At 48.5% G+C, this 27,955-nt stretch overlaps 2 protein-coding genes and 3 long non-coding RNA genes across 7 annotated transcripts in view; 3 read left to right on the top strand and 2 right to left on the bottom strand.

Moving 5' to 3' along the window:
* The window catches only part of G3BP2 (G3BP stress granule assembly factor 2), a 56,077-nt gene extending 42,269 nt beyond the window's left edge, over positions 1 to 13,808 (bottom strand). For both annotated transcript variants that reach the window (XM_050945030.1, XM_050945031.1), the window contains exon 1: positions 13,708 to 13,808. The gene's annotated coding sequence lies outside the window, so the exon portion shown is untranslated. The remainder of the gene's footprint in view (positions 1 to 13,707) is intronic.
* Positions 13,809 to 15,173: 1,365 nt separating this feature from the next.
* On the top strand, positions 15,174 to 20,815 carry LOC127047138 (uncharacterized). The gene is made up of 3 exons (XR_007773309.1): positions 15,174 to 15,265; positions 20,341 to 20,431; positions 20,686 to 20,815. It is a non-coding gene; the product is annotated as an uncharacterized LOC127047138 (long non-coding RNA).
* Positions 20,269 to 25,183, bottom strand: LOC127047131 (uncharacterized). Its single transcript, XR_007773300.1, has 4 exons — positions 24,872 to 25,183; positions 21,693 to 21,816; positions 20,809 to 20,905; positions 20,269 to 20,411 (listed from the first exon to the last, which is right to left on the bottom strand). It is a non-coding gene; the product is annotated as an uncharacterized LOC127047131 (long non-coding RNA).
* LOC127047135 (uncharacterized) lies at positions 23,197 to 24,357 on the top strand. Of its 2 annotated transcripts, none has more exons than XR_007773305.1 (4): positions 23,197 to 23,265; positions 23,346 to 23,424; positions 23,737 to 23,815; positions 24,332 to 24,357. It is a non-coding gene; the product is annotated as an uncharacterized LOC127047135 (long non-coding RNA). The 2 variants fall into 2 exon arrangements; XR_007773304.1 differs by lacking the exon at positions 24,332 to 24,357 and adding an exon at positions 23,888 to 23,920.
* The window catches only part of USO1 (USO1 vesicle transport factor), a 63,894-nt gene continuing 60,525 nt past the window's right edge, over positions 24,587 to 27,955 (top strand). Inside the window, exons 1-2 of the mRNA XM_050944986.1 lie at positions 24,587 to 24,636; positions 24,675 to 24,756. Of these exons, the coding sequence (XP_050800943.1) occupies positions 24,691 to 24,756 (66 nt within the window). The 5' untranslated portion in view covers positions 24,587 to 24,636; positions 24,675 to 24,690. The remainder of the gene's footprint in view (positions 24,637 to 24,674; positions 24,757 to 27,955) is intronic.

The raw sequence follows: 27,955 nt of genomic DNA, 5'->3' as shown, positions 1-27,955 counted from the left end.
CAACAAAACTAAAATAACGGAAACCTGCTGGATACTTCAGTAACTTGTAAATCCTGTCCTGCCCCACAGAGTCTCTAATACCCAGCACCTGCAACTAATGCTAATGTTTCTGAGTCAAGCTTGTAGTGATTAATCGATACCATTGCCTCTCAGCAAATCACTGACAGTCTATCAGAGAATTAGTACTCAGGAAAAAGGTGGATGGAGAAAGCAACAGTACCTCAACATTATACTCCTTGTACTGGCATGCCAGCAGGCAGGAAGCTGGTACTGCAATGCATTCCAGCCCAACTCTGCCCAATCCCAGACATCTCAACATGAGAGGGAAAGTTTTCTCATCACATCAGTGTAGCAAATGAAACTATTCGTACACAGGCCCTCAGCTTCATTGTCACCTTGATACATCAGCACAGGGGACGGAATCCCCTGTATGTTTCAGAACCCTGCTGCCCTGCCCACCACATCACTCCACTCCAATGCTATCCTGGAGCACCAGGGGGATGAGCAAGCTACAGGGAGCTGGCTCCCAGGTTCTGTAATCCCACTGGCACATCTCCACAGAGGAAGAAGGCACTGCACAGACACAACCCCTGCAGTGACCATGGCATGTCAGGGAAGCAAAGGAACCAGCAGTCTCTTTGCTCTGTCATTCCCTTAATGCACCAGAATGGAGGGTATTGTCTAGGGTGAGGTCCCCTGTCATCTGAGCTCTGCATTCTCTCAGCCCAAAAGCACAGATGACAGCTGGGTGCTCTGAGAAGTGCCTCACACTGTCAGGGTATGTCTACACCACGGGAATATTCCGATTTTACAGAAACCATTTTTTTAAAACAGGTTGTATAAAGTCGAGTGCATGCGGCCACACTAGGCACATTAATTCAGCGGTGTGCGTCCATGTACCAACACTAGGGTCGATTTCTGGAGCGTTGCACTGTGGGTAGCTATCCCATAGTTCCAGCAGTCTCCCCCAGCCCTTGGAATTCTGGGTTGAGATCCCAGTGCCTGATGGGGCAAAAGACATTATCGGGATGGTTCTGGGTACAGCCTCACTCCTCCCTCCGTGAAAGCAGCAGACAACCGTTTCACGCCTTTTTTCCTGGCTGAACTGTGCAAACGCCATAGCACAGCAAGCATGGACCCTGCTCAGCTCAAGACTGCAATCGTGGATGTTGTAAACACCTCACGCATTCTCGTGCAGTCTAGGTGAGGAGGCGGTGGCTACGAGAGCACGGTGATGAGAGTGATGAGGACATGGACACAGAATTTTCTCAAACCATGGGCCCCTGCGCTTTGGAGATCCTGCTGGTAATGGGGGAGGTTCTACCCATTGAACGCAGATTTTGGGCCCGGGAAACAAGCACAGACTGGTGGGACCACATAGTTTTGCAGGTTTGGGACAATTCCCAGTGGCTGCGAAACTTTCGCATGTGTAAGGGCACTTTCATGGAACTTTGTGACTTGCTTTCCCCTGCCCTGAAATGTCAGAATACCAAGATGAGAGCAGCCCTCACAGTTGAGAAGCGAGTGGTAATAACCCTCTGGAAGCTTGCAATGTCAGACAGCTACCCGTCAGTCAGGAATCAATTTGGAGTAGGCAAATCTACTGTGGGGGCTGCTATGATGCAAGTAGCCAAAGCAATCATTAAGCTGCTGCTACGAAAGGTTGTGACTCTGGGAAATGTGCAGGTCATAGTGGATGGCTTTGCTGCAATGGGATTCCCTAACTGTGGTGGGGCGATAGATGGAACCCATATCCCTATCTTGGCACCGGAGCACCAGGGCACCCAGTACATAAACTGAAAGGGGTACTTTTCAATGGTGCTGCAAGCACTGGTGGATCACAAGGGACATTTCACCAACATCCATGTGGGATGGCCGGGGAAGGTTCATGACGCTCGCGTCTTCAGGAACACTACTTTGTTTAAACAGCTCCAGCAAGGGAATTACTTCCCAGACCAGAAAACAACAGTTGAAGATGTTGAAATGCCTGTAGTTATCCTGGGGGACCCAGCCTACCCCTTGATGCCATGGCTTATGAAGCCATACGCAGGCAGCCTGGACAGTAGTCAGGAGCTGTTCAGCTACAGGCTGAGCAAGTGCAGAATGGTGGTAGAATGTGCATTTGGCCGTTTAAAGGCACGCTGGCGCACATTACTGACTCGCTCAGACCTCAGCCAAACCAATGTCCCCTTTGTTATTGCTACTTGCTGTGTGTTCCACAATCTCTGTGAGAGTAAGGGGGAGCCCTTTATGGCAGGGTGGGAGGCTGAGGCAAATCACCTGGCCACTGATTATGCGCAGCCAGATACGAGGGCGATTAGAAGAGCACACCAGGAAGTGGTGTGCATCAGAGCAGCTTTGAAAACTAGTTTCATCACGGGCCAAGGTACGGTCTGACTGCTGTTTGTTTCTCCTTGATGAACCCCCCCGCCCCCTTGATTGACTCATTCCCTGTAAGCAACCCACCTTCCCACTTTGATTACAGCTTGCTTAAGAAAATAAAGTCACTATCATTTAAAAATAATGTATTCTTTATTAATTCAGTATAAAAAGAGGAAAAGAACTGACAAGATAGCCCGGGTGTGGTTTGGGAGGTGGATAGGAGGGAAGGAAAAGGCCACTAAAAAAATTTCAAAGTAATGACAGCCTTTTCATTGGGCTGTCCAAGGGGGTGGAGTGGGCGGGTGCACAGAGCCTTCCCCCACGCGTTCTTACACGTCTGGGTGAGGAGGATATGCAACATGGTGAGGATGGTTACACAGGGGCTGCAGTGGCACTCTTGTGATCCTGCTGCTGTTCCTGAAGCTCCACTAGACGCCGAAGCATGTCAGTTTGATCACGCAGCAGCCCCAGCATTAGATCAGCGGTGGCAGGATGCTTCTGCCTACACCTCTGATCTTCCTACCGCCACCTCTCATCTCAAGCGTCCCTTCTGTCCTCACTTTCACTGGCATCTTTCCTGTAATTTGATACTACGTCCTTCCACTCATTCAGATGAGCTCTTTCATTGCGGGTCACTTCCATGATTTTCAAGAACATTTCATCTCGCGTCTTTTTTTTCCACCGCCTTATCTGAGACAGCCTTCCGGATGGAGTAGGGAGGCTTGAAAAATTTGCAGCTGCGTGAGGGAGGGAAAAAAGGGAGAGAAGTATTTAAAAATATACATTTTACAGAACAATGCTTATACTCTTTCACGGTGAACAACACTATTCACCTTACATAGCACATGTGATTTCACTACAAGGTCGCATTTTGCATCTTAATATTGAGTGCCTGCGGCTCTGATGTTAGAGATCTTACAGTCACAGGTCCGGGCAGCAGAATTCAGCTCGCATGCGTCCATGGTAAGCCACTGTCTTTCAGCTTCTGCAGCCTTCATATACACAGTGTCCTCCTTTCCCAAATACCAAGCAAATCCCGTTCAGTGCTGCTTCTTTCCTGTTAACATGCAGCAGCAGAAACCACTCCCTCTTCCAATTCTCTGGGATGATTGCTTTACCCCTCCCCCCACTGCATGGCTGGTATCATGGAAGATCACTGTTAGCCAAAGGCAAAAAAGCTGAGCGCCAATCACCCCTCCCCGCTCGGCTACCTGCAAGGAAGGATTTCTTTTAAGCAACAGGCAAACAGCCCAGTAGGAATGGCCATCTGTCCCTTTAATTAAATTCTTGAATTTCAACTAGGTTACCATGAACGATATCACTCTCCTGAGGATAACACAGCGAGATAAAGAACGGGTGTTGCTTGAATGCCAGCAACCACTGGGACCACACGCAGCAAGGCTTTGTGGCGTGGTCAAGTGTCCTACCATGGAGGACAGAATAAGGCTGCCCTGCCCAGAAACCTTCTGCAAAGGCTTTTGGAGTACCTCCAGGACAGCTTCATGGAGATGTCCCTGGAGGATTTCCGCTCCATCCCCAGACATGTTAACAGACTTTTCCAATAACTGTACTGGCTGCGAATGCATCCCAAGTCCTCAGGGCAAATTAATCATTAAAATATGCTTGCTTTTAAACCATGTTTTATATTTACAAAGGTACACTCACCAGAGGTCGCTTCCATGGCTTCATTGTCTGGGATAGTGGCCTGAGAGGGCAATTCCATCAGGGTGAGAAAAAGCTCCCGGCTGTTGGGGAGAACAGAGCGTGTGTGCTCTCTGCAAGCTCATTGTCCTCTTCCTCCTTCTCATGTTCCCCGTCCGCAGAATCCTCAGCCATGGCTGAGATTACCACCCCCACCTCGGAATCCACGGACAGGGGTGGTGTAGTGGTGGCGGATCCCTCGAGAACTGCATGCAGCTCAGTGTAGAAGCGGCATGTTTTCGGCACTGCCACGGACCTTCCGTTTGCTTCTTTGGTTTTCTGGTAGGCTTGTCTGAGTTCCTCAACTTTCATATGGCACTGTACTGAGTCCCTGGCGTGGCCTCTCTGCATCACGGCCTTGGAAATTTTTTCAAATGTTTATTCATTTTGTCTTTTGGAACGGAGTTCTGTTAGCATGGAATCCTCTCCCCCTATAGCGATCAGATCCAGTACCTCCCATGCGGTCCATGCTGGACCTCCTTTTCGATTCTCAGGAGACTGCATTGTTACCTGCGCTGATGAGCTCTGCGTAGTCACCTGTGCTGGTGAGCTCTCCACGGTGGCCAAACAGGAAATGAAATTCAAAAGTTTGCGTGGCTTTTCCTGTCTACCTGGCCAGTGCATCCGAGTTCAGATGGCTTTCCAGAGTGGTCCCAAAGATGCACTGTGGGATACTGCCCGGAGGCCAATATCGTCGATTTGCGGTCACACTAACCCTAATCCGACATGTCAATACCGATTTCAGCACTACTCCTCTCGTCAGGGAGGAGTACACAAACCAGTTTAAACAGCCCTTTATATCGATATAAAGGGCCTCGTTGTGTGGACGGGTGCAGGGTTAAATCGATTTAACACTGCTAAATTCCGTTTAAACACATAGTAGACCAGGCCTCATACTTCTCAACAACAGAGAACGGCTTTGGGCAGTTGCTCCAGCCCACCAAGTCAACAGCACCCCCATGCAACCCTCTCAAAATACCATGTCACAGGGTGGCAGGTTTGTGAATCATAGAATACCAGGGTTGGAAGGGACCTCAGGAGGTCATCTAGTCCAACTCCATGCTCAAAGCAGGACCAATCCACAGACAGATTTTTCCCCCAGATCCCTAAATGGCCCCCTCAAAGATTGAACTCACAACCCTGGGTTTAGCAGGCCAATGCTCAAACCACTGAGCTATCCCTCCCTCCCACCAGACTAAGAGCAACTTCTATTTTATCCAGATGGCACCCTCTTAACTCTCAGAAAGCACATGAGTTTCCAGGAGCGCCTCTGACATTGGCATAAAACTTCTTCCTGATACACACACCTGATCTCAGCTTCTAGACGACCCAGTGCCTGCTTTCCAATGACAATTAGTGTGAAGCTTCTCAGAAAGAGCCATGACACAAGACACCATTACACTTCTACAAGGCTCTGGAGCCTCACATATACACTCTCATGGATGCAATGATAGGCTATGCTGATAACACCAGTCTTGTTAGATCCCAGGTGCCTTCCTCACATCAGTGTGCTTGTCTTACAATAAGGCACTGACTAGAACAGAGTACAAGCACATGACCTTTTCTGCTTTGAGAAGGGCCACACTCAGTGTGCCATGGCACTAATTTTCGAGTCCTGAGCTAACTGCAAATGAACTGCCCTCTACTGAAGCACTGTGAAGAGTCCAGTCGGAAGAGAGTCAACCTGATAAACCGATTTTGCCCAGAGACTCAAAGCTAAGTCAGAAGTGCAGCTGAACAGCTGTCATCAATATCCCAGGTTCAGCAACAACAACCTACAAAAGTGAAACAAAATATTTGTCAGCCATTGAAGTCTCAGGCCGTTTAGCTCAGCGAAGCACCAAACAAGAATCAGACACAGAGTTCCAAGCCAAGTGTCAATGCCAAGGACTGCTAGCTATTAAAACTGACTTAAAAAAAATCATACTTGAGGCAGTACCTTAAAAAAAACCCAACGCTCTAAGATAAACAGCTGGTACAGAGCTGAACCTAAAATACCTAGATCAGTTAAAACTGTGATAATGAGCCAAAGGGAGAACGGTATGCTCAATTATCACAGAAAACGTAAGATTCCAAACAGGACATGCAGCAATAAACCGCATCAGCTGGAATTGCTGGAAGCACCAATAAGGAGCTCTTGATAATCACATATAAAAAGGAACTGCCTGGAACATTCTGGGGCCTCCAAGGACTGAGGATAGAGTATGCTCAGTAAGACAGGGCCCTCAAGTCGGCCTACACAGTCCTGAAGGGGTATGTATGGGGGGAGCAGGGTGTCTAATGGATTTGGAAGCTCCCCAGCTTGACTCACAATGATAAACACAACACAGAAGTAAAAATCCTCCATAGACATTAACTTTAGAAATGCATGGAGCTTGATTTCAATATGTTAAAAAACTCCTTTCATGCAAAAGGAGGGGACACTGTGTTTTCATCATCACTGTGTGGTGGTGGTTTTTTAAAGTTACCGTAGGACAAGTACAGTCAATGGAAGCCACTCAATGTCAAGTTTGTATGGGATTTATAAGAACCAGCCCTATGTTCTCAGGTATAAATAGGGTAAAGCAAAGGCTTTCATATGCCATAGACAAACACAAGAGAAATACCTTAAGTACAAAATAAAGCACTGTTAGGTTTGCCCACAGGAACACAATGCAATCCTGGAACAGACTAGTGAATCATGTAGCCTAAAATCCCATGGCTTACAGTGGCAAGTACCAGCTCTCTGAGGGGAAGATTCAAGAAACCCTGCAGAAGGTAGTTAAGCAATAAGCAACCCACCAAGTTCCTCCTTAACCCCCATTAGTCAAAGACTGGTTTAGGCCCTGAAATATGAGGGTGTGTTTTTAACATTTTTACTATACTCTCAATACTCATATTAACGATAAGAAAGTCCAGTCTTACTTGAATCCTGCTGCACTCAACCTCAATTACATACTGTAGCACTAAGTACAAGTAATGCATTGAGAGAGAGAAGTGTTTCCCTTTATCATTTTCAATTTGCTCCTTTTTAATCTCACTGAGCATCTCCTTATTCTTCTATTACAACAAAGGATGAAGAGAACTTACTGTTCTACTTTCACCATATATTTTTTCTTCCTTTATATCCCCTTTTTAAAGCAAGCAATCACATTCTTCTCAGTTCCTTCATATAAGAGCTTGTCAATGCTTGTTATCACTACTGTGACCATTCTCTGAACACACTATTTCTGCTACCTCCTTTGAAACAGAGACAAGAGTTGAAAAGATGAGTGTAACATTGATTTGTATGTCATCACAGTAAAAGCTGGGTTATCCATAAGGCCCTCCCAAATTCACAGTCCATTTTGGTCAATGTCATGGTCATAGGTTTTTAAAAATTGTAAATTTCATAATTTTGGCCATTTAAATCTGAAATTTCACAGTGGTGTAATTGTAGGGGTCCTGACCCAAAAAGCAGTTGTGAGGAGGTAGCAAGGTTATTGGTTGGGGGTGTGTGGCACTGCTACTCTTACTTCTATGCTGCTGCTGGTGGTGGCACCGCCTTCAGAGTTGGGCAGCTGGAGAGCAGCGGCTGCTGGCCAGGGGCCCAGCTCTGAAGGCAGAGTCTCCACAAGCAGCAGTGCAGAAGGATGGCATGGTATGGTATGGTATGGTATTGCCACCCTTACTTCTGCGCTGCTACCCACAGAGCTGGGCCCTCAGGAAGCAGCTACCACTCACCCTGAAGGCAGCAGTGCAGAAGGGTGACATAGCATGGTATTGCCACCCTTACTTCTGCACTGCTGCTAGCAGGGCACCACCTTCGGAACTAAGTGCCTGGCAATCAGCTGCTGCTCTCCAGCTGCCCAGCTCTGAAGGCAGCACAGAAGGGTAACAATAGGGCAGCCCCCCTAAAATAGCCTTCTGACCCCCCCATAACTCCCTTTTGGTTCAGGACCCTTTGAGAAATGCAGGTCTCATCCGTGCAATCTGTACAGTATAGGGTAAAAGCACTCAAAAGACCAGATTTCATGGTGGTCACCAGATTTTATGACCTGTGACGTGTTTTTCATTGCCATGAATTTGGTAGGGCACTAGTTATCCGGCACTTTACCAACCAGAAAGCTCTATAAACTGGCATTTCAGGAAATGTGCAGGATGCATGCTCTGGGAGGCAGTTTGGGTGCAGGAGGGGGCTCGGGGGAGGGGTATCAGAGTACTGGATCCAGGTGGCACTCATCTTGGGTAGCTCCCCGCAAGCAGCGACATGTCCCTGCTGCTCCTATGTGGAGGTATGGCCAGGCAGCTGTGAGCCACCTCCGCTCCTAGGCACCGCTCCTGCAGCTCCCATTGGCCGCAGTCAGTGCTCCAAAGCGGAGGAACAACCATAGCAGCTCCATGCACTGCCTCCATCCCGAGCACTGGCTCCACAATTCCCATTGGCCAGGAACCATGACCAATGGGAGCTGCGAGGGAGGCACCTGCAGACAGAGGCACCCCACACTGCGCATTCTGTGTCACAGGTGCTTGGCTACCTGGCTCTTGTTCACATGCCCAGGGTCTATTGATCACCACATGTGGTATCAGGAAGGAATTTTCTCCCAGTTGACTTGACTGTGGGGCATTTTCGCCCTCCTCTGCAGTGTGTGGGTGCAGGTCCCTGTCCCTTTCTGGGATTATCTGGGTATAACTAATTTATTTTCCTGCCATTACAGGGCTGCCTCAAGCACTGGCACACCTCAGTCTGTCCTGTTCTCTGCCTGGTGCAGATAGTAGTCTAGTCTCCGGCAGACTGTAATGCTTTGGTCTCCTTTCAGGTGTTGGGTTTAGTGTGCAAGACCTGCCTGGTGCAGGTGGCCTGTGATATCAGGCTAAATGATCTAGTGGGCCCTTCTGGCCAAAACTCCATGATTATAACTCATGCTGTAAATGGATACACAACTGGCATGCAGAATGAAGTTATGCAGCACTAGGCATTAACTTTATTACGTATAAGAATTTTTTTTTTATAATTGATTAAATCTAATTCTTTCACTAAAATTAGTTCCACATGGAACTATAAAAGTAGCAGTGCTATGTTTGATAAAAAATGCCAAATTGCTATTATCATTAAGGGCTGCACAGCCAAAACGTTAATAGATCTGGATGCCACTTGATAAGCAAATTTCCTATAAATCAAAGTTGCCATTAAAATATTGAAATATTTGATCCTTCCTTCACGTTATTCCACTAAATGTGTATAAATAAAATTGTGAAAGATATCATGTCTGAGATAAGCCATCAGTAAGGTACTTCAGAAATCGGCACTGGGCTGTTGTGCCTGTGCAGAGAAGAAAAGTTTGCAAACAAGACCAAAAATCATAAATCTCTTTAGTGACAGATTAATCCCAGAGAGATTTAAACAACTCAGGGCAGTGATCTATAAAACAGATGATTAGCTCAATGTGACCTATGTAGAGTCATTCATGGTAGCACTAAAGATCCAAAGACCATGTATGTGTGTCTGGATAGACAACACAAATGTACTGAATGAACCCTGGTGATGATTCATCCGAAGAGCTGTATCCATTGATGGTGTTACTGAAACGTAGAGGCACGAATTATGAACGAGGTTCAGAAAAGTGCAACTAAAAGTAAAAAATATGGCCTGTCTTACCACAGCCATAATAGGCAGATAAGCCTGTATGCTTTGGAGAAGATGGTTACTACAGGAAAATCTTGTCATTTGTTTCTATGAAGAAAACGTTGGGCACACCAATATTTTGTGACATACAAAGACTACTAAAGCATCGTTCTTCATACCCACAATTTCATCACCAAAGCTCCAACAATTAAAGTACTCTTAACAAGGACAGCTAGCACAATACAGCCATTAAACACCACAGTCCAGCTTTGGTGTAGAACAGCAATACTCTACTCTGACTCTATAGACATGTGTAGCTGTGCATGGACCACCTGCAACAGGCTTTTGATGTGCACTTCACTCAATATCAGGTTCCAAGCCAGTTATAACAGATGCATACTCCATAATGCAGCGTGGAATAGAAAAGGAGATGCTAGGATCCCTTGGAAGCAGAAATGAAGTGTTCCTCCTTATGTTAACCAGGTGGGAAACAGAGTGATATTCTCCTCAAAGTACAATAAAAAATGCAGATGTTTTACAACCAGCAAACAAAGGTGTTCACTGTAACAGATTAATTGCTTCTCAATCCAGACAGTATAGGAGGGCGGTAATCTCCCATAGACGAGATCAATGGAAGCATGCAAACTGGATCTACCTCCATTTTGGACAGCCAGCCCTCTCCAAGCCTTCCCCAAGGGTCAATCCTAGGACCAATCCTATTCAATTTATTCATAAATGATCTGGAGAAAGGGGTAAATAGTGAGGTGGCAAAGTTTGCAGATGATACTAAACTACTCAAGATAGTTAAGACCAAAGCAGATTGTGAAGAACTTCAAAAAGATCTCACAAGTGATTGGGCAACAAAATGGCAAATGAAATTTAATGCAGATAAATGTAAAGTAATGCACATTGGAAAAAAATAACTCCAACTATACATACAATATGATGGGGGCTAATTTAGCTACAACAAGTCAGGAAAAAGATCTTGGCACCATCGTGGATGGTTCTCTGAAGATGTCCACGCAGCATGCAGAGGCGGTCAAAAAAGCAAACAGGATGTTAGGAATCGTTAAAAAGGGGATAGAGAATAAGACTGAGAATATATTATTGCCCTTATATAAATCCATGGTACGCCCACATCTCAAATACTGTGTACAGATGTGGTTTCCTCACCTCAGAAAAGATATTCTAGCACTAGAAAAGGTTCAGAAAAGGGCAACTAAAATGATTAGGGGTTTGGAGAGGGTTCCATATGGGGAAAGATTAAAGAGACTAGGCCTCTTCAGCTTGGAAAAGAGGAGACTAAGGGAGGATATGATAGAGGTATATAAAATCATGAGTGATGTAGAGAAAGTGGATAAGGAAAAGTTATTTACTTATTCCCATAATACAAGAACTAGGGGTCACCAAATGAAATTAATAGGTAACAGGTTTAAAACAAAAGGAATTTCTTCTTCACACAGCGCACAGTCAACTTGTGGAACTCCTTACTCGAGGAGGTTGCGAAGGCTGTGACCATAACAATGTTTAAAAGGGAACTGGATAAATTCATGGTGGCTAAGTCCATAAATGGCTATTAGCCAGAAAGGGTAAAGAATGGTGTCCCTAGCCTCTGTTCATCAGAGGATGGAGATGGATGCAGGAGAAAGATCACTTGATCATTGCCTATTAGCTTCACTCCCTCTGGGCACCTGGCATTGGCCACTGTCGGTAGACAGATACTGGGCTAGCTGGACCTTTGGTCTGACCCGGTACGGCCGTTCTTATGTTCTAAAAGATTCCTTAATTTTAAAGCTTCTTATTCCCCACTTCATCCTACATAGCCTAGACTGGTTGACTTTCATGGCACACTGAAAAGCGTATCAGGGAGCAGCTTGATGGGACTGTATGGTTGTGGGCAAGAGTTTTCTGGGGAGCTACTGGTGGATTAACCTGCATGATCAGGCCCTAAAGCAACAGATGCTTAATAAGTACCATTTAAGTCAACGGGACTATTCACATATCTAAGTTCTTGCAGAACTGGCAGCTCTTAAGTATGTTATAGGCACCTAGAGTAATAAATACCATTTTACAAGTTTCACCATAAATCTCTTAACAATGCTAGTCTTGCCACAGCTCCATTCACTGACCCAAGTGGCTTTTCATTTGTGAAAACTGAATGCCATTGGTAGAGTGTGTTGCTAATGGAGTTCAGGTACAATACAGTACAATGAAAGCAAACAGTACTTTAAAACTTCAGGTCAAGGACATGTCTCCTCAGTATAAACACCCTGTAAGCGGAGAGATACTGTACTGTTAGTCTGAAGACTCATCTATGAATGGACAAATATTTCATCCATGTAAATGATACTGGATAAACAAAAGAGAAAACTTGCTGGACAAGAGATGCAAAAAAAGCTGACCTTTCAGGAGAGGGAGCATTTTACTCTGAATATGCACAAAACAGTCACAGCACAGACCTTCTAACCCTGTACAGGGTGACCAGGGAGGACCTTTTCTAATCCACATAGGTATCTGTCAATTTCAGTGTTAAATCTGGTGTAATAAACAGGGGACATACCTTTTGACCCCAATGTAACACAAGGATCAACTGAGCTCCTTGAAGGAACAGAGGAGAATATGGCAAATTTGTTTAAAAAGAAGCTAGTCCATCCACCACCTCCCTCACGGTCTGATGTTACCTTTACTGAACAAAGGAGAGATTCAAGGAGGGGGAAAACGAATTGAGGTGGCAGCTCTCTCCCACAGAGCCTACCCCTCTAGTCTTTCTGCTAGAAGGACAGATAGGCGGGGTTTGAAATATTTACTATGCAATTAACAGCCAGAAAGATTCAAATCCATGTAGAAGGCCACACGAGGAAGTTTATGGGGCAATGCCACATTGAATAACCCAGCTTCACCCCAATAAGGGAAGAGTATGCTGAGATTCCTACTCAGGTGCTCTTTCTGGCATCAGCTCATGAATTTTATCTTCTCTACCAACTTCTCTCTTATTTGCATCCTAAATACTTCAACGTATGCCAACTAATACCTCTTCCTCCTTGATGTATAATCCTTTCTGCTATTTGGAGACTAACCTCCCTCCCCCTATTCCTGCCCCAGTGCCACTTTATAACCCTTTCACAAGCACATGACAGATTTGAGAAAAATCTTTCCTCAAATCAAGCCTAGCCGTACCCTTTTATTGTATTCTCCTCTGACAGCTCTCCAGTCTGTCACTTTTTCCAAGAGTGGCACTAAAAACTGAATATTAAAGAGGTGATCAGAAATGAAACAGAAAAACTAGCACCTGCCTACTTTGGGATCCCTCTGCATACACTGCCTAAAACTACCTTGGCCGTTTTCAGGCTCCTTTGAGTTCAGTGGGCCCAGAACCATAAGCCAGGCATGCTGAGCAGAGTTGTTTTAGCTGAAGCCTGCAGGAAAGCTGTTCCCGGCCCGGTGTCAGGACCTGTAGAAGAAAAGGGTCTGACACACCAAGTGTAGCCATGTTGGCGGTGGGCCCAGCGTTACAGAGAGGCAGAGAACAGCATATCCAGGCAGGGATTCAGGAACAAGGCCGCTAGTTTTGAACCAACCCCAACACGAGGGGGCCCCAAGCGAGCGGAGGAGGAGGAGGAACACGGCTGCACGTGTGAGGAGGGGGCAGCAGCACTGCCCGGGCTGGAAGGCGAGGGGAGACACTGCCGGGGCGGGGAGGCGCGATGCCCCCGGGTAGTGGGCAGCTCTGCCGGCCAAGGGAAGGGGCAGGCGAGCCGGGATATGGAGCAAGCCCCATCTGACCCGAGGACTGCGCCGCGCCGTGACCCAGCCCGCGGGCCACCGCCCGTCCTACGCCCGCCGGCGGCTCCAGCCGCCCGATGCGCTGCGGGCTCAGCCGGGGCAGGGTAGGAGCCGCCCACGGGGAAAAGCGCAGCCCGGGCCGGCTCGCAGGGCCTCGGCCCCCCACCCCTCGCCTCACGCCAGTGCAGCGCGGCCGCCTGGCCGGAAGCCGCCTCCCGTGGCCCGGGGCGGCAGGTCCGGCCCCGCCCCGCACTCACCTACGGCGGGACTCGGGTCAGGGCGCTCCCCGGGGCCTGGACGTGTCCGGCGCGGGGCGGGCGGAGCGCGGCGCGGCCTCTCCCGCGGGGTCCCAAGGGAGATGGGTGCGGCGCGGGCCGGGCACGGGCACGGTCGCGGCGCAGCCTGGGGAGAGGGGCAGCGGCGCGGGCTCCGGGCTCTCGCTTCGCGTCTCCCTTATTGTCTCGCCCCTGCGCCCTGCATTCCAGGGCAGGAACCCCTGTCACCAGCCTCCGCCAATCAACGGCGCGCTCGTTGTGACGCCTCTGGAACGTTCACTTCCCGCCGAACCGCACGCGGGGTTTAAGTGCAGCGACCCGCTTCCGCCCGCGTGAGGAAGAGCTGCGCGCGCTCGGGCCCCTTAGTACCCCGTGACCTCGCGCGGGCGCCGAGGCTCCTTCCAGCCCAGCCAGCTGGGGCGATAAGAGGAGGGGGCTTCGTAGCCCTGGGCAACGGCACGCGCCGCACGGCTCGTCCCAAGCCAATGAGAGGGGGTTTCTCAGCCCTGGGCGGTGACACGAGCTGTGTTCCAACCCAGTCAGCCCGGGGAGGGGGCTTCGCTGTCCTAGCACTGGTCTGAGCCGTGGGGATAGTGCCAGTCCCCCGGGCAGTGCCACGAGACTGGTGGAGCTGGGAAGTGGCAAAACTGTAGGCAGTTGCCCTAAGGGGAGGGGGAGAGCTCTGGGCTTGGGGGGAGGAATTTGCAGTCTTGTGGCCAAGGGTGGCCCGCTGAATGTAGATGTAGATGCAGCTCACACAAAAAAAAAAACCCCAGTACCTGTGCTTTCCAAGTGGCAATTCTTTGTCTAATTAAAAACAATGATTTTGCAAACTAGATTCGGCTTTGAAACTAGTGATTTATTTGTGAAATTTCTTTTGGGGAAGGGAGGCTGAGGGAAGAGGTCTTGCCTATGCAGAACAAGGTAAATAGTGAGTCAGGATATGTTTATATAATAATTTAAACCACAGAAACATAGAGGAACCAGGAGACAGAATATCCCCTGGGGATAGGAAGCAATTGAACAAGAAGCAGCTAGCTGTTTGCCAAGAAGATAATGCTTCAGGAAGGGCATTGCTTTTTCCACTTTACACTAGGCTTTTCATCCATCACCAGAGTATTTAGGTGCCAAATACAAATTTATCTACAAAGGACCCTGTTCTTCCTCCACTTCTTGGTTCAACTGCTGGTGCTTGGAAAAATATATTCCCCCAGCAACAATATTTCCATTAGAAAATGTATGTAAGGTATCAGGAAGAAAAATTAGGTTTGGTGTCCTGCACTGAAAACATGCACATTCATTCTGACCTGTTGTGAGCAATTCCACTATTAAAAGCTCTCACCCAAAAGCCAGATGGTCCCTGTCAGCTTGTAGCAGGCCTCTGCACAGGAATTGTAACTAACTTCAGTATTTTTAATTGGTTCTGTTATTTTCTTCACAGCAAAAAAACAGCTATCAAGGTACCTATCACTATGTAAAATCTTTGTAAAGACCAGGCAACATAACCAGTCTAGGTGAACTCTCAGTGGGAGGGGCAGAGGTAGGCTTTTTCTCAACTAATTCTTGGTAAAAACTAAATTGCCTGCCTTCTCTAGGATGTTATATTGCAATAGACATCTTGATGTAAAAAAGCACTTTTGCAGTGAAGACACGGTTTCTGTTATGATAGCATAAAACCCTGTATATGTGAGGGGTTGGGGAAAACACTCTAAACTGCCTTAAAACTGCTTTATAGCAATCTAATTTGTTCAGTTACTATATGAACCAGCTTAAAACAATAACTGACTGAACTAAGCTAAATCAGTATAAGCTAGTTATAAGGCAGCTTTATTGTGTTCACATGGGAATTTTCACTGTTTTAACTCAGTTTAAATATTGATTTTAGTTAAATCTGTGCATTTTTGTGTGTTTAAATGGCTAAAGTCTAGCAACAAACTGAATAAGAGGTTTTGGATAACGTTTGAAAGATGAAAACATCCCTACAGAAAGTTTTTCCCCTCCAGAAATCTCTGCTGGGAGTCCATGCTCCTCCCAGTGATCTAAGTTTCATATTAGTAAACTGCAAAGTTTCATGTTAAAATTCAAATTAAAGAAAAAAATCTTTTCAAGGTTCAACCATGAAATAACATTTTATTATCACCAGATTACCAAGAGCTTCAACTCCCTGCACATGATCTCCTAGAGAAAGGAAAGCAGGCAATATTTATATTCTGCCCCCTTTCCCAAGGTTCATGGCAGAGAGACTAGGAGCTTTGTCCTGCAGGGATTAAAGGCTATGGTACTGAGTCCTGGATGGAACTATTAGCCTGGGTTCTGCCACTGCGATATAGTGGGACTACTTGCTCTCTTTGTTTGCTTTATGCACTGGGGCTTCACTTATATGAAAAAAAAAATAACTAGAATAGGGTAGCATGGCATAGGACAGTCGTTCTCAAACTATGGGGTAGGCCTCCTAAGGGAAACATGAGTTGTAGGTAGCCCCACCCCGTTCTCCTGCAGCTGAAGTAACATTGCTTCCTCCTAGGGTACGTCTATACTACGGGATTATTCCGATTTTACATAAACTGGTTTTGTAAAACAGATTGTATAAAGTCGAGTGCACACGGCCACACTAAGCACATTAATTTGGTGGTGTGCATCCATGGTCCGAGGCTAGCGTCGATTTCCGGAGCGTTGCACTGTGTGTAGCTATTCCGTAGCTATCCCATAGTTCCCGCAGTCTCCCCGCCCCTTGGAATTCTGGGTTGAGATCCCAGTGCCTGATGGTGCAAAAATCATTGTCGCTGGTGGTTCTGGGTAAATGTCGTCACGCATTCCTTCCTCTGGGAAAGCAACGGCAGACAATCATTTCGCGTCCTTTTTCCCTGGATTGCCCTGGCAGACGCCATAGCATGGCAACCATGGAGCCTGTTCAGCTTTTTTTTTTACTGTCACCATATGTCTACCTGATGCCGCTGACAGAGGCGATACTGCAGCGCTACACAGCAGCATTCACTTGCTTTTGCATGATAGCAGAGACGGTTATCAGTTGTTCTGTAATTTCTCCTGCCATTGTAAATTGGTAATGAGATGATGGTTATCTGTCATTCTGTACTGTCTGCTGCTATCATGGGTGCCCCTGGCTGAGGTTGGCCAGGGGCACAAAGGTAAAAATGGGAATGATTCCCTGAGTCAATTCCTCTTTTATGGTATCTAAAAATAGAGTCAGTCCTGCCTAGAATATGGGGCAAGTGTACTAGAGAACCAGTGTATCAGAGAGCACAGCTGTTCCATGTCAGATCCTGCAGAAATGATGAGCTGCATGCCATTCACGGGGGTTGCCCCTGCAACAACCCTACCTGTTGCTTCCCTGCTCCCCAACCTTCCTGGGCTACCGTGGCAGTGTCTTCCCCATTTGTGTCATGAAGTAATAAAGAATGCAGGAATAAGAAACAGTGACTTGTTAGTGAGATAAAATGAGCGGGAGGCAGCCTCGCGATGCTATGACAGTCCAGGCAGGACATTAAGCGGTGCAGGGGAGAGGAGCCCAGCATCCCGCTGCTATGATAGTCCAGGCAGTACAGAATCTTTTCTTTACACAGGAAAGGGAGGGGGCTGATGGAGCTCAGCCCCCAGTTGCTATGATGAGGACGGTTACCAGCCATTCCGTACCATCTACTGGGAATGACCGGGAATCATTCCTATTTTTACCCAGGCGCCCCCGGCCAGCCTCACCTGAGGCCAGCCAGGAGCACTCATGGGTTGATGACAAGGACGGCTAGCAGTCCTACTGCACCATCTGCCACGGGGGAGGGGAGAGGAACGGATACTGCTCTTCACTGCTGCAGCATCGCGTCTACCAGCAGCATTCAGTAGACATAGGGTGACATTGAAAGAAGTCAAGAAACGATTTCTTTCTCTTTTCTTTCACGTGGGGGGGAGGGAGTAAATTGTCGAGCTATACCTAAACCACGCCGGACAATGTGTTTGAACCTACAGGCCTTGGGAGCTCAGCCAAGAATGTAAATATTTTTCGGAGACTGCTGTGGACTGTGGGATAGCTGGAGTCCTCAGTACCCCCTCCCTCCCTCCATGAGCATCCATTTGATTCTTTGGCTTTCCGTTACGCTTGTCACGCAGCACTGTGTAGCCTGGAGATTTTTTTCAAACGCTTTGGCATTTCGTCTTCTGTAACGGAGCTCTGATAGAACAGATTTGTCTCCCCCATACAGCGATCAGATCCAGTATCTCTCGCATGGTCCATGCTGGAGCTCTTTTTGGATTTGGGACTGCATCGCCACCCGTGCTAATCAGAGCTCCACGCTGGGCAAACAGGAAATGTAATTCAAAAGTTCGCGGGGCTTTTCCTGTTTACCTGGCCACTGCATCAGAGTTCAGATTGCTGTCTAGAGCGGTCACAGTGGGATACCGCCCGGAGGCCAATACCGTCGATTTGCGGCCACCCTAACCCTAATCCGATATGGTAATACTGATTTTAGCGCTACTCCTCTTGTTGGGGAGGAGTACAGAAACCGATTTAAAGAGCCCTTTATATCGCTATAAAGGGCCTCGTAGTGTGGACGGGTACAGCGTTAAATCGGTTTAACGCTGCTAAAATCAGTTTAAACGCGTAGTGTAGACCAGGCCCTAGGTGACTACCTTGGTGGGCAGGCTAGTGATCCATCCCCTCAGTTAGAGAGACAACTAGCTCCTGCCCTTTCACCAGTCAGCTCTGAACTGAACCAGGTTCTCTCCTTTTCTTCCCCCTCTATGCCTGGCATTGGCTGCAGGTATAATGGGGTGGGGCTAGATGGGGCCAAAGGTTCTCTTTAACCCTTGTACTGTCTGGCAGTTTCTCTGCTTCATCACAAGCACCATTTGCAAACAGTTTTTTTTTTATTAAAGACCTATATGGTCTTCCTTCCAGCCATTAGCAGAGCATCAGAACTGTCTTGCATACCCAACAACGTTTTGGAACAAAAACAAAGCTTAGTAAATCTTAGGTCTGTGATGGGTGTATCAACACCACACTGGTGAGGCAAGGGTTAAGGAGCTGCTCTGCCTGCAGGAAGCCACACCCCATTGCCTTTGCTGGACATGTTCCTGGTGGTGAAAGCATTCAAAAGGGAGCATCTCAGGATGTATGCTGACTTAGAAGGAGAGCAGGTGGGTGTAGCAGTTGCCTGCTGAGAAACTATTAGGCTTGAGCCTCCTAGCCAAACAGCTGGAAGTCCATTGACTGTTAGTTGAGAGTGATGGCTCACTGTCACTGAGGGAAGGGGTGCTGTAGATGAACCTGGCAGAAATCCAGGAGGGATCTCAGACCAAGCTGTGACACAAACACAGGTACAGGAAACTGGGGTAGGAAATGACCCAGGAAGAGTGAGTATAAGGGTACCAGACCCAGGCCATCTGGCCTACTGCTTTGAAGGGCCCTGGGTTGGAACCTGGTAAAGGAGCGTGGGCTGGGGTTCCACTTCCCCCCGGGGACTGTAGCTACTAGGCAGAGCAGTGCTGGACCCTCACCAACAGGTGGTACTTCTGGCCTGGGGCACATGGCACACCCTTCCCCCGGGCCATAGGAAATTTAAAAGGGCAGTACCTCAATCTCAGAGCCAAATGCTTCCCCCCTCCTCCCATTGCATATGTAGAAGTTAGTGTTCAGTGTGAGCCAACTGATCCATGCCTTTCTGCCATGTATGATGGCCAAACCGGACAGTCTCTACACAAAAGAATAAATGGACACAAATTGACATCAGGAATCATAATATTCAAAAACCAGTAGGAGAACACTTCAGTCTCTCTGTTCACTTAGTAACCTAAAAGTGGCAATTCTTCAACAAAAAAAAATTCAAAAAGAGACTCCAATGTGAAACTGCAGAACTGGAATTAATTTGCAAACTGGACACCATCAGATTAGGCCTGAATAAAGACTGGGAGTGGTTGGGTCATTACAAAACCTAAACCTAATTTCTTCCTACTGTTGTTCACACCTTCTTGCCAACTGTCTGAAATGGGCCATTCTCATTACCACTTCAAAAGTTATTTTTCCTTCTTTGGTATCCTACTGTTAAATTAATTGTCTCGTTAGACTGACCTCAGACTTGATAAAGCAGCTCCCATCCTTTCATGTATTTATACCAGCTCCTGGTATATTTTCCTCTCTATTTTCCACTCCATGCATCTGATGAAGTGGGTTCTAGCCAATGAAAGCTTATGCCTAAATAAATTTGTTAGTCTCTAAGGTGCCACAAGGACTCCTCGTTTTTGTTGAGTCATAGAAGTGATTTAAAAAAAAACAAACCCTTTTAGGGTACTCCTGTCAAAGTTGAATATACACTATTTCTAGCACAGTGAACATAGATAGCTTGGAATATTATAGCAGTTAAGAAATTGAATTACTGATTTTGTTTAGATGTATTGCTGCTGCAGTGTTTGGCTCTCAAATCACAATACTAGGAAACATCTGATCTTCAAACTTGCAAGGTTTTTTTTTTTTTAATGATTTTGGGAGCCTTTAATCCTCAATTTGTACCTTTCTTCTGAAGTGACATTAATGCAATATTCTAATCTAGTCACTTAGGTTTTATTCTTTCCAATTACATATTTAATAAAATAGTTTTTATTGTATTTTAGATATGAACAAAATAGGAAGCTGTCACCTTGATAGAGAAATCTGAGTACGAATCGGACGCGTCTGATCCAATCTGCATACAGAGGAAAACAGGTACTTAGAAAGTTGCTACGTGGGGAAAATTAAATTACATCAGTCCTGCACAACTTTAAATTGAATCAAAACTAGTAAGACTACTATATGTACAAATCAGCTTTTAACTACTAACTTCCCCTACCTTAAGAAGGGAAGTACAGATATTTTAAAACTCCTTCATTTGTTTTGCGTTTTTTTAAGCAAGAGTTGACATAGTAGTGGTCTAGTAAAGGTTTGAGATGTCATTTTAAACTTGTTTCTTCCTTTCATAGATAGTTTTCAAAGTTGCTGGAGCCCAGCTGTCACTACAACTTTCTAGAGACCTGGATTGTTTTCTCTTCTTCCCTTTCTTCACCCAAATAAAAGTAAATACAGCAGTGAGTCTCCTTATGTACCTGATCTGGTCCCAGTTTGAGGGAGAAGAGATGCTGCCCATGGGAAAGGGTGATGCTGCACAATGGAAGAATTCAGAATGGACAGGAAGTCCTCAGACTTTTGGGTGGGGGGAGAGAGGAAGAGAGGAGTAAAGACTTCAGCTGGAGTTAGGTGTAACATTTCTCTGATTCTCACTACAACTGCTATATGTAATAAGTTTTAATTAGGAGTAAATATCTCCTTGCTTTGAGCAATACCAAATGATTAAAGATTTCAGCTTATTAAACAGTCTACTGCAAACTGAAGGCTATAAAAAACAGAATTAAAATGAAATTTCAAGATAACAGCTGGTATAATTTCTGTAATCCTCAACCAAAACCAAAACCCTCAGAAAAGGAGCCAATTTCAGTTTGGAAACTAGAGCACAGTGGCAAAAAGAGTGGAAGAGGTAACAGTATTTAAAAAACAAAACAAAACCCATCACTACCCTTTCATTCAAAGAAGAAAAAAAGGATTTCTTTAGAGTGTGCTTCTCCTAATAGTCACCAAGCTTCTCAATGGGAAAGAACATAACAAAAAGCCTGTCTAATTCAGTATCCTATACATGATGCTGCCCAAAATGGGTACGTATGGGACAGTGGAGAAGCTGTGTCAAGGGATGGGTCAGTGTGTGACTGAGGGAAGGATGTGGTGTGCATATGTGGGAACGTACGGTGCAAGATGAGGGTTGGGGTTTTGGTCAGTGTGTCGGACTGAGGCCTGGTCTACACTATGAAGTTAGGTCGACCTAATTATGTCTGTGTCTACACTTACATAGGCTGGGACAAGGCTGTAATGCCCTAACTACACAATTTCACCTGCATTGAGAGACATCGGGTTTGTGTTGGTGGAACAAGGCACTTACAACTCCATGTCCACAAGAGGCATCGGGTTCATTATGTTGGCGTAGTGTCCCTGTAGACACTGCCTTATTATATCAGTTTTTGGCTGTCAGTCTTGTCAATCTCACACAGCTGCCTGCTGGAGCCCTGAAATTAATAATAAAGGGTTGTCTGCTCCTTGCTGTGAACCCCCTGGCTCACACCTCAGACATCCCCTGGGGCTCTCTGAGTTGGGTGCCCACCTCTGCACTGCCCCACTTCAGTTGGCAGAAGAGCTCTGGGGAGGACGTGCACCACTGACAGGACGGTAATGTGGACATGAATAACCGCAGTAATTACTGTAAGTCAACCTATGTTAGGTCAACTTAAGTTTGTAATGTAGACGTGCCCTGAGGCTTGGTGTGTGTGGAGTCTCTGCCTGGGTTGGTCAGTGTGCGTCTGTAGTGCTGATCAATGAAGTACTGTGGGAGAGGTTCTGCACGGCGATGGGTAGGCTCAGCGCTGCATGTGGGTGTTGGTCAGGGCTGGGGGATGTTTAGGTGCTGTGCATGGGGTGGGGGGGTGTTGAGCAGGGCTGGGGAGGCTCAGGTGCTGGGTGTGTGTGGGGGGGTCAGTTCTGGGATAGGCTCAAGTGCCATGGGTGGGGTTCAGACACTGTACGGGGGGAGTTAGTGAGGGGGTTCCGGTGCTGGGTGTCAGTCAGTGGTGGAGGCTGAGGTGAAATGTGTTGGTCAGGGTGGGGGGGTCTCAGGCACTGGGGGGAGGTCTGTGGGAGCGGAAGTGCTGTGTGTTGGTTGGGGATGGGAGGCAGGAATCAGGCATGGAGAGGTGCTCAGGTGCTGTGCAGGGGGTCTGTGCAGGGGTGGTGGTGGCTCACGCACTGAGTGGGGGCTCAGATGCTATGTGTTGGTATTGGTGGGGGATTTGGGGGATGCAGGCAGGTGCTGTGGGAGTAAGTGTGGGGCAGGGGCACTGAGTGGGTGGGGGTGGGGGTCAGCGGCCCTGAGTGTTTGTATTGGTGGGGAGTTTGGGGGTGCAGGCAGGTGCTGTGGGGTAAGTGGGGGGCAGGGGAGCTGGGTGGGGGTAAGTGTGGCGGCTCAGATGCTATGTGTTGGTATTGGTGGGGGTTTGGGGTGCAGGGAGGTGCTGTGGGGTAGGTGGAGGGTGGGGTGTTGGGTGGGGGTTAGAGTGGGGGGGCTCAGGTGCTGTGTTAGTATTGGTGGGGGTTTGGAGGTGCAGGCAGGTGCTGTAAGGGTCAGGGGCATTAGGTGGTGGTAAGAGTGGGGGCTCAGGTGATGTGCTAGTATTGGTGGGGGTTTGGGGGTGCAGGCAGGTGCTATGCGGGTAGGTGGGGGGCAGGGGTGCTGGGTAGGGGTATCAGGTGCTGTGTTAGTATTGGTGCGGGTTTGGGGATGCAGGCAGGTGCTGTGGGGGTCAGGGGTGTTGGGTGGGGTTTGAGTGGGGGCTCAGGTGCTGTGTTAGTATTGGTGGGGGTTTGGGGGTGCAGGTAGGTGGGGGGCCGGGGCGCTGGGTGGGGGTTAGAGTGGGGGCTCAGGTGCTGTGTTAGTATTGGTGGGGGTTTGGGGGTGCAGGCAGGTGCTGTGGGGTGGGTGGAGGTTAGAGTGGGGGCTCAGATGCTCTGTTAGTATTGGTGGGGGGGTTGGGGGTGCAGGCAGGTGCTGTGGGGTGGGTGGGGGTTAGAGTGGGGGCTCAGGTGCTGTGTTAGTATTGGTGGGGGTTTGGGGGTGCAGGCAGGTGCTGGGGAGGTTAGAGTGGGGGCTCAGGTGCTGTGTTAGTATTGGTGGGGGGGTGGGGAGGTGCAGGCAGGTGCTGTGGGGTGGGTGGAGGTTAGAGTGGGGGCTCAGATGCTCTGTTAGTATTGGTGGGGGGTTGGGGGTGCAGGCAGGTGCTGTGGGGTGGGTGGGGGTTAGAGTGGGGGCTCAGGTGCTGTGTTAGTATTGGTGGGGGGGTTTGGGGGTGCAGGGTGGTGCTGTGGGGTGGGTGGAGGTTAGAGTGGGGGCTCAGATGCTCTGTTAGTATTGGTGGGGGGGTTGGGGGTGCAGGCAGGTGCTGTGGGGTGGGTGGGGGTTAGAGTGGGGGCTCAGGTGCTGTGTTAGTATTGGTGGGGGTTTGGGGGTGCAGGCAGGTGCTGGGGAGGTTAGAGTGGGGGCTCAGGTGCTGTGTTAGTATTGGTGGAGGGGTTTGGGGGTGCAGGCAGGTGCTGTGGGGTGGGTGGGGGTTAGAGTGGGGGCTCAGGTGCTCTGTTAGTATTGGTGGGGGTTTGGGGGTGCAGGCAGGTGCTGGGGAGGTTAGAGTGGGGGCTCAGGTGCTGTGTTAGTATTGGTGGGGGTTTGGGGGTGCAGGCAGGTGCTGGGGAGGTTAGAGTGGGGGCTCAGGTGCTGTGTTAGTATTGGTGGGGGTTTGGGGGTGCAGGGTGGTGCTGTGGGGGTTAGAGTGGGGGCTCAGGTGCTGTGTTAGTATTGGTGGGGGGGTGGAGGCAGGTGCTGTGGGGGTCAGGGGTGTTGGGTGGGGTTAGAGTGGGGGCTCAGGTGCTGTGTTAGTATTGGTGGGGGTTTGGGGGTGCAGGCAGGTGCTGGGGAGGTTAGAGTGGGGGCTCAGGTGCTGTGTTAGTATCGGTGGGGGGGTTTGTGGGTGCAGGCAGGTGCTGTGGGGGTAGGTGGAGGACTCAGGAACTGCGGGGGCGGGCGGGGGCCGCTCCTAGCCGACGCCTCCCAACGCCCTTTCAGCCCCGCGCCCTCCGGCAGCCCTCCCCCCACGGGCGTCCATCGCGGGAAAGGCCGGGCCGGGTCCCGCGGGGCCGCAGCCGCCCCGCCTCTCTCGCCCTCTGAGCGGCCACGTCGCTGCCACGTCCCGGCGCAGGCGCCGCGGCTGCTTCCGGCGCGGACGGATGGTGGAGCCGGGAGGGGCCCGCACTTGCCACCGTCCCCGGGAGCCGGAGCGAGCGGGGCCGCAGCCAGGGCAGCGCGACCCCGGGCCGGGGCGGGCCCGCCGCGGGCAGCCATGAACTTCCTGCGGGGCGTCATGGGGGGGCCGAGCGCCGGGGCCCCGCCCTCCGGGGCCGAGACGGTGAGTCGGGCCGGGTCCCCCAGCGCTGGGCCCGACGCCTCCATGGCTCCGCCAGCGCCGCGCTCGGGACCGCACACAGCCCCGGCGCTGGCTTCTGCCGCCGCCGCCCTCCTACCCGCTGCGGGGCCGGGGCGCCCCGGTGCAGAGCCCAGGGTGCTGGGGACAGGGGGCTCCGGCTCCGGGCTTGGGATCGGGATCGGGATCGGGCTGGGTCTCCGGCTCCACCCGTCCTTCTGCCCCCGAGCTGCCGCGGCGCCCCTTCCCCAGGCCCCTCGGGGCCGAAGGGCTGCGTCCTCCTCCGCCCCCAGCCTGGGCCCTGCTGGGCACCATCGCTGCAGCGCGGGGGCTCCCAACGCAGGTGTGGTCTGAGCCTTGAAAGGTGATAGTGGCTTGCACCGGAGACGGGAGATAACCCTGTTGCTGTAACCAGGCTTTTTACAGGGACACGGTTAGTTTCTAGTAACGCTACAATTTAAGCATGAGCCACTGGTTACCCTGACTGGGGGGCGTGTTGTATGCGGGAGGCACTTAAACAGATTGACGTTCAGTCTATTGGAGTGTAGCTTGAATGAGTGTGAATTATTTCTTAATCCTGTGACAGTGGTTGTGAAAGAAACTGAGAATTCTGGTTATGATCCTGTGTGTACCATGCACTTCGGTTATGTAGCAATGTTGGAAGGCTCTTCCCTGATGAGCTGCATTTTTTCAAACATGAACTCAGATTGGGCTATTAAATACATCTGTGTTAATCTGCAGGGAGAGACAGAAATTGTTTTTGGTAAGGAAGAAACGTGCTTTTCTGCCCCTTGTGAGTAACACTCTGGAGAAAATAGCTCAATTACAATTTGCATTTATTCTATAGACCAAATTCAAGTTGCACTTCAGTCACCATAAAAGTTCATCACCAGAGTGACTAGTTCTTGAAAGTGGGGGTTAAAAGGTTTCAGTGCAGAATTTAGCAACTGACTTGTTACGCAAGGTTCAAAATGTAATAATACCCTCCAAAATTCTCATTTCTCTGGTTTCTTTGATCTTAAAAAAAGATTGATTAAATTGTGGGTAAAGTATTAAAGAACCTCTAATCAGAAACATTTTCTATTACAGAAACATTTTCTAAGTTATTGTCTCTGAAAATAGACTAGGTAGCTTGGTTTTGGCTCAGGGATGCTTGCATGCTCTGCTATCTCTTTGCCTTGCCTGTTGTAAAGAAGCAGGTGGTCTGAAACTGGCAAATATCTTGTGCTTAAGAGCAGGATCTTGTATGTTTCTGGCTTGGTCTACCCTACAGAGTTAGGTCCATGTAAGGCAGGTTATGTTGACCTAATTATGTCAATGTCTACACTAGAATGCTTCTTCCACCCAAGTAAGTGCCCTGGTACACTGACATAATAGCTACACTTCCACAAGAGGCATAGAGCAAGGCAGCATCCCTGTAGACACTGCACTACTTACATAGGCTGTTGGCTGTCATTCTGTCAGAAGCAAGGGCTCACAGCAGGTAATTTCACCTCTGGTAGGCTCTGTGCTGTGAAACTGAGCTGGGACTGTCACCCCAGGCGGGTGGGGGCTCCAGTTGTGAGCCGAATGGGGCTGTCAGTGCCCCACAATGCCCCACTTCAGTCAGTTCAAGCTCTTCTGATGAGGAACTGCTCTACCGACAGAAGGAGGGTAGAGTGGACACCAACAGCCTATTGAATTACTGAGGTGGCTGTCGGTCAGCCTAAATTAAGTGAACCTAATCTTGTGATTTAGACAAGCCCTCTGACACTCTCTGCTATCCAGAAAGGAACATACAGAGTGGACAATCCACACCTTCAGGCTAGTTATGGTCACAGACAAGCCAAAATCACTCCAGTGGCTTGAAAATGCGGTTATCACCTGCCTTATTTGCTGTATTTCTTACAGTCCTTGTTCTGGAGGGCAGGCGGTTAGTTTATGATTGGGATGAAATTGTTGAAGTTACTAGGGTAAGGCTAAGTTAGTTATGCAAACCTTCATGTGTTCTGTTTAAAATAAACCCGGGGAAAACTTCCTTAGGTTAAGGTCTAAGGAGTACATCAAAACACAGCTAAATTATGTAAACTTATTAAAATCAGTGACTTTTTTCATGAAGTAGAAGAGAGTAGCTAGAGAAAGGAAGTCAGGAGTTTTTGTCCCAGCTGTGACACTGGCCCGCTGTACGATTCTCTCTCCATTGCATCCCCATCTGTTAAAAACAGATAAGATATACTATAGGTGGCAAGACTTAATTTATGTCTGTAAAGTGACTTGAGATCCTTGCGTGAAAGACTGTGTACTGCATTATATGGTGAGTAAAACAGTGCTCTTTCCTTTACAACCAGAATATGGAAAAAATGAAGATTGTACAAACTTTGATACCAGTGGGGCTGTTGATTTTTGGGGAGAAATAACTTCTAATAGCTGATACCTGTTTCATATGAAAACTTATTTACAGTATGTGATTTTGAGGTTTTTCCTTTACACAATTTAAAATTTAGCTCCATTTTGTGCCTCATGTTTGTACTCCTCCTTGTCATTTCCTGGCGAGTTTCACATTGTAATGCTTCACCTAAAGAAATTGCTCATTTTTTTCTTGCAATATGTTTACAGTATACGTGATTAAGGCTAAGATTCTGTCAAACATATTTTTAGTAAAAGGCATGAGCAATAAAGAAAAATTCACAGAAGCCTGTGACCTATCTGTGACTTTTACTAAAAATATGCATGACAAAATGGGAAGCTGCAGCCTCTCCACGTCACTCAGGAGGACCTGGCTCGGAGGTGCAGGGTCCCCCACCGCCCGTGGCGGCTCCAAGCCTGGGTCTCTGAGCTGTGGGGTGCCCACGGTGGCTTTGAGTTCCAGGGTGCCCCTGCTTCTGCCCCAGCTGGGAGCTGCCTGCAGGGCACCCCTGCCTCTCTCTGTCGTTGGTTGCTCGGACCCCCACAGTTACCAGGTGCGGCGAGAGACCCTGTGGTGAGAGACCCTACAGCTCCCAGTTGCTGAGGTCTCAAGTCACAGAGGTCTCTGGAAGTCACGGATATCGTGACTTTTGTGTCCTCCATGACACAATCATAGCCTTATACATGATACAGTATCTAGCCAAATTTTATAAACAAGCCTAACTCTAAATTTCTGCTGTAGTAGGAAGAGAACCTGAGATATAAGCCCTGGTATTAAAGAGCTGGTAGGAGGCCTGAG

Source organism: Gopherus flavomarginatus, chromosome 3 (genome assembly GCF_025201925.1).
Source record: "Gopherus flavomarginatus isolate rGopFla2 chromosome 3, rGopFla2.mat.asm, whole genome shotgun sequence".
Lineage (NCBI taxonomy): Eukaryota > Metazoa > Chordata > Testudines > Testudinidae > Gopherus > Gopherus flavomarginatus.
Note: the sequence above shows the minus strand (reverse complement) of the source record. Positions and strands in the feature narration are given on the sequence as shown.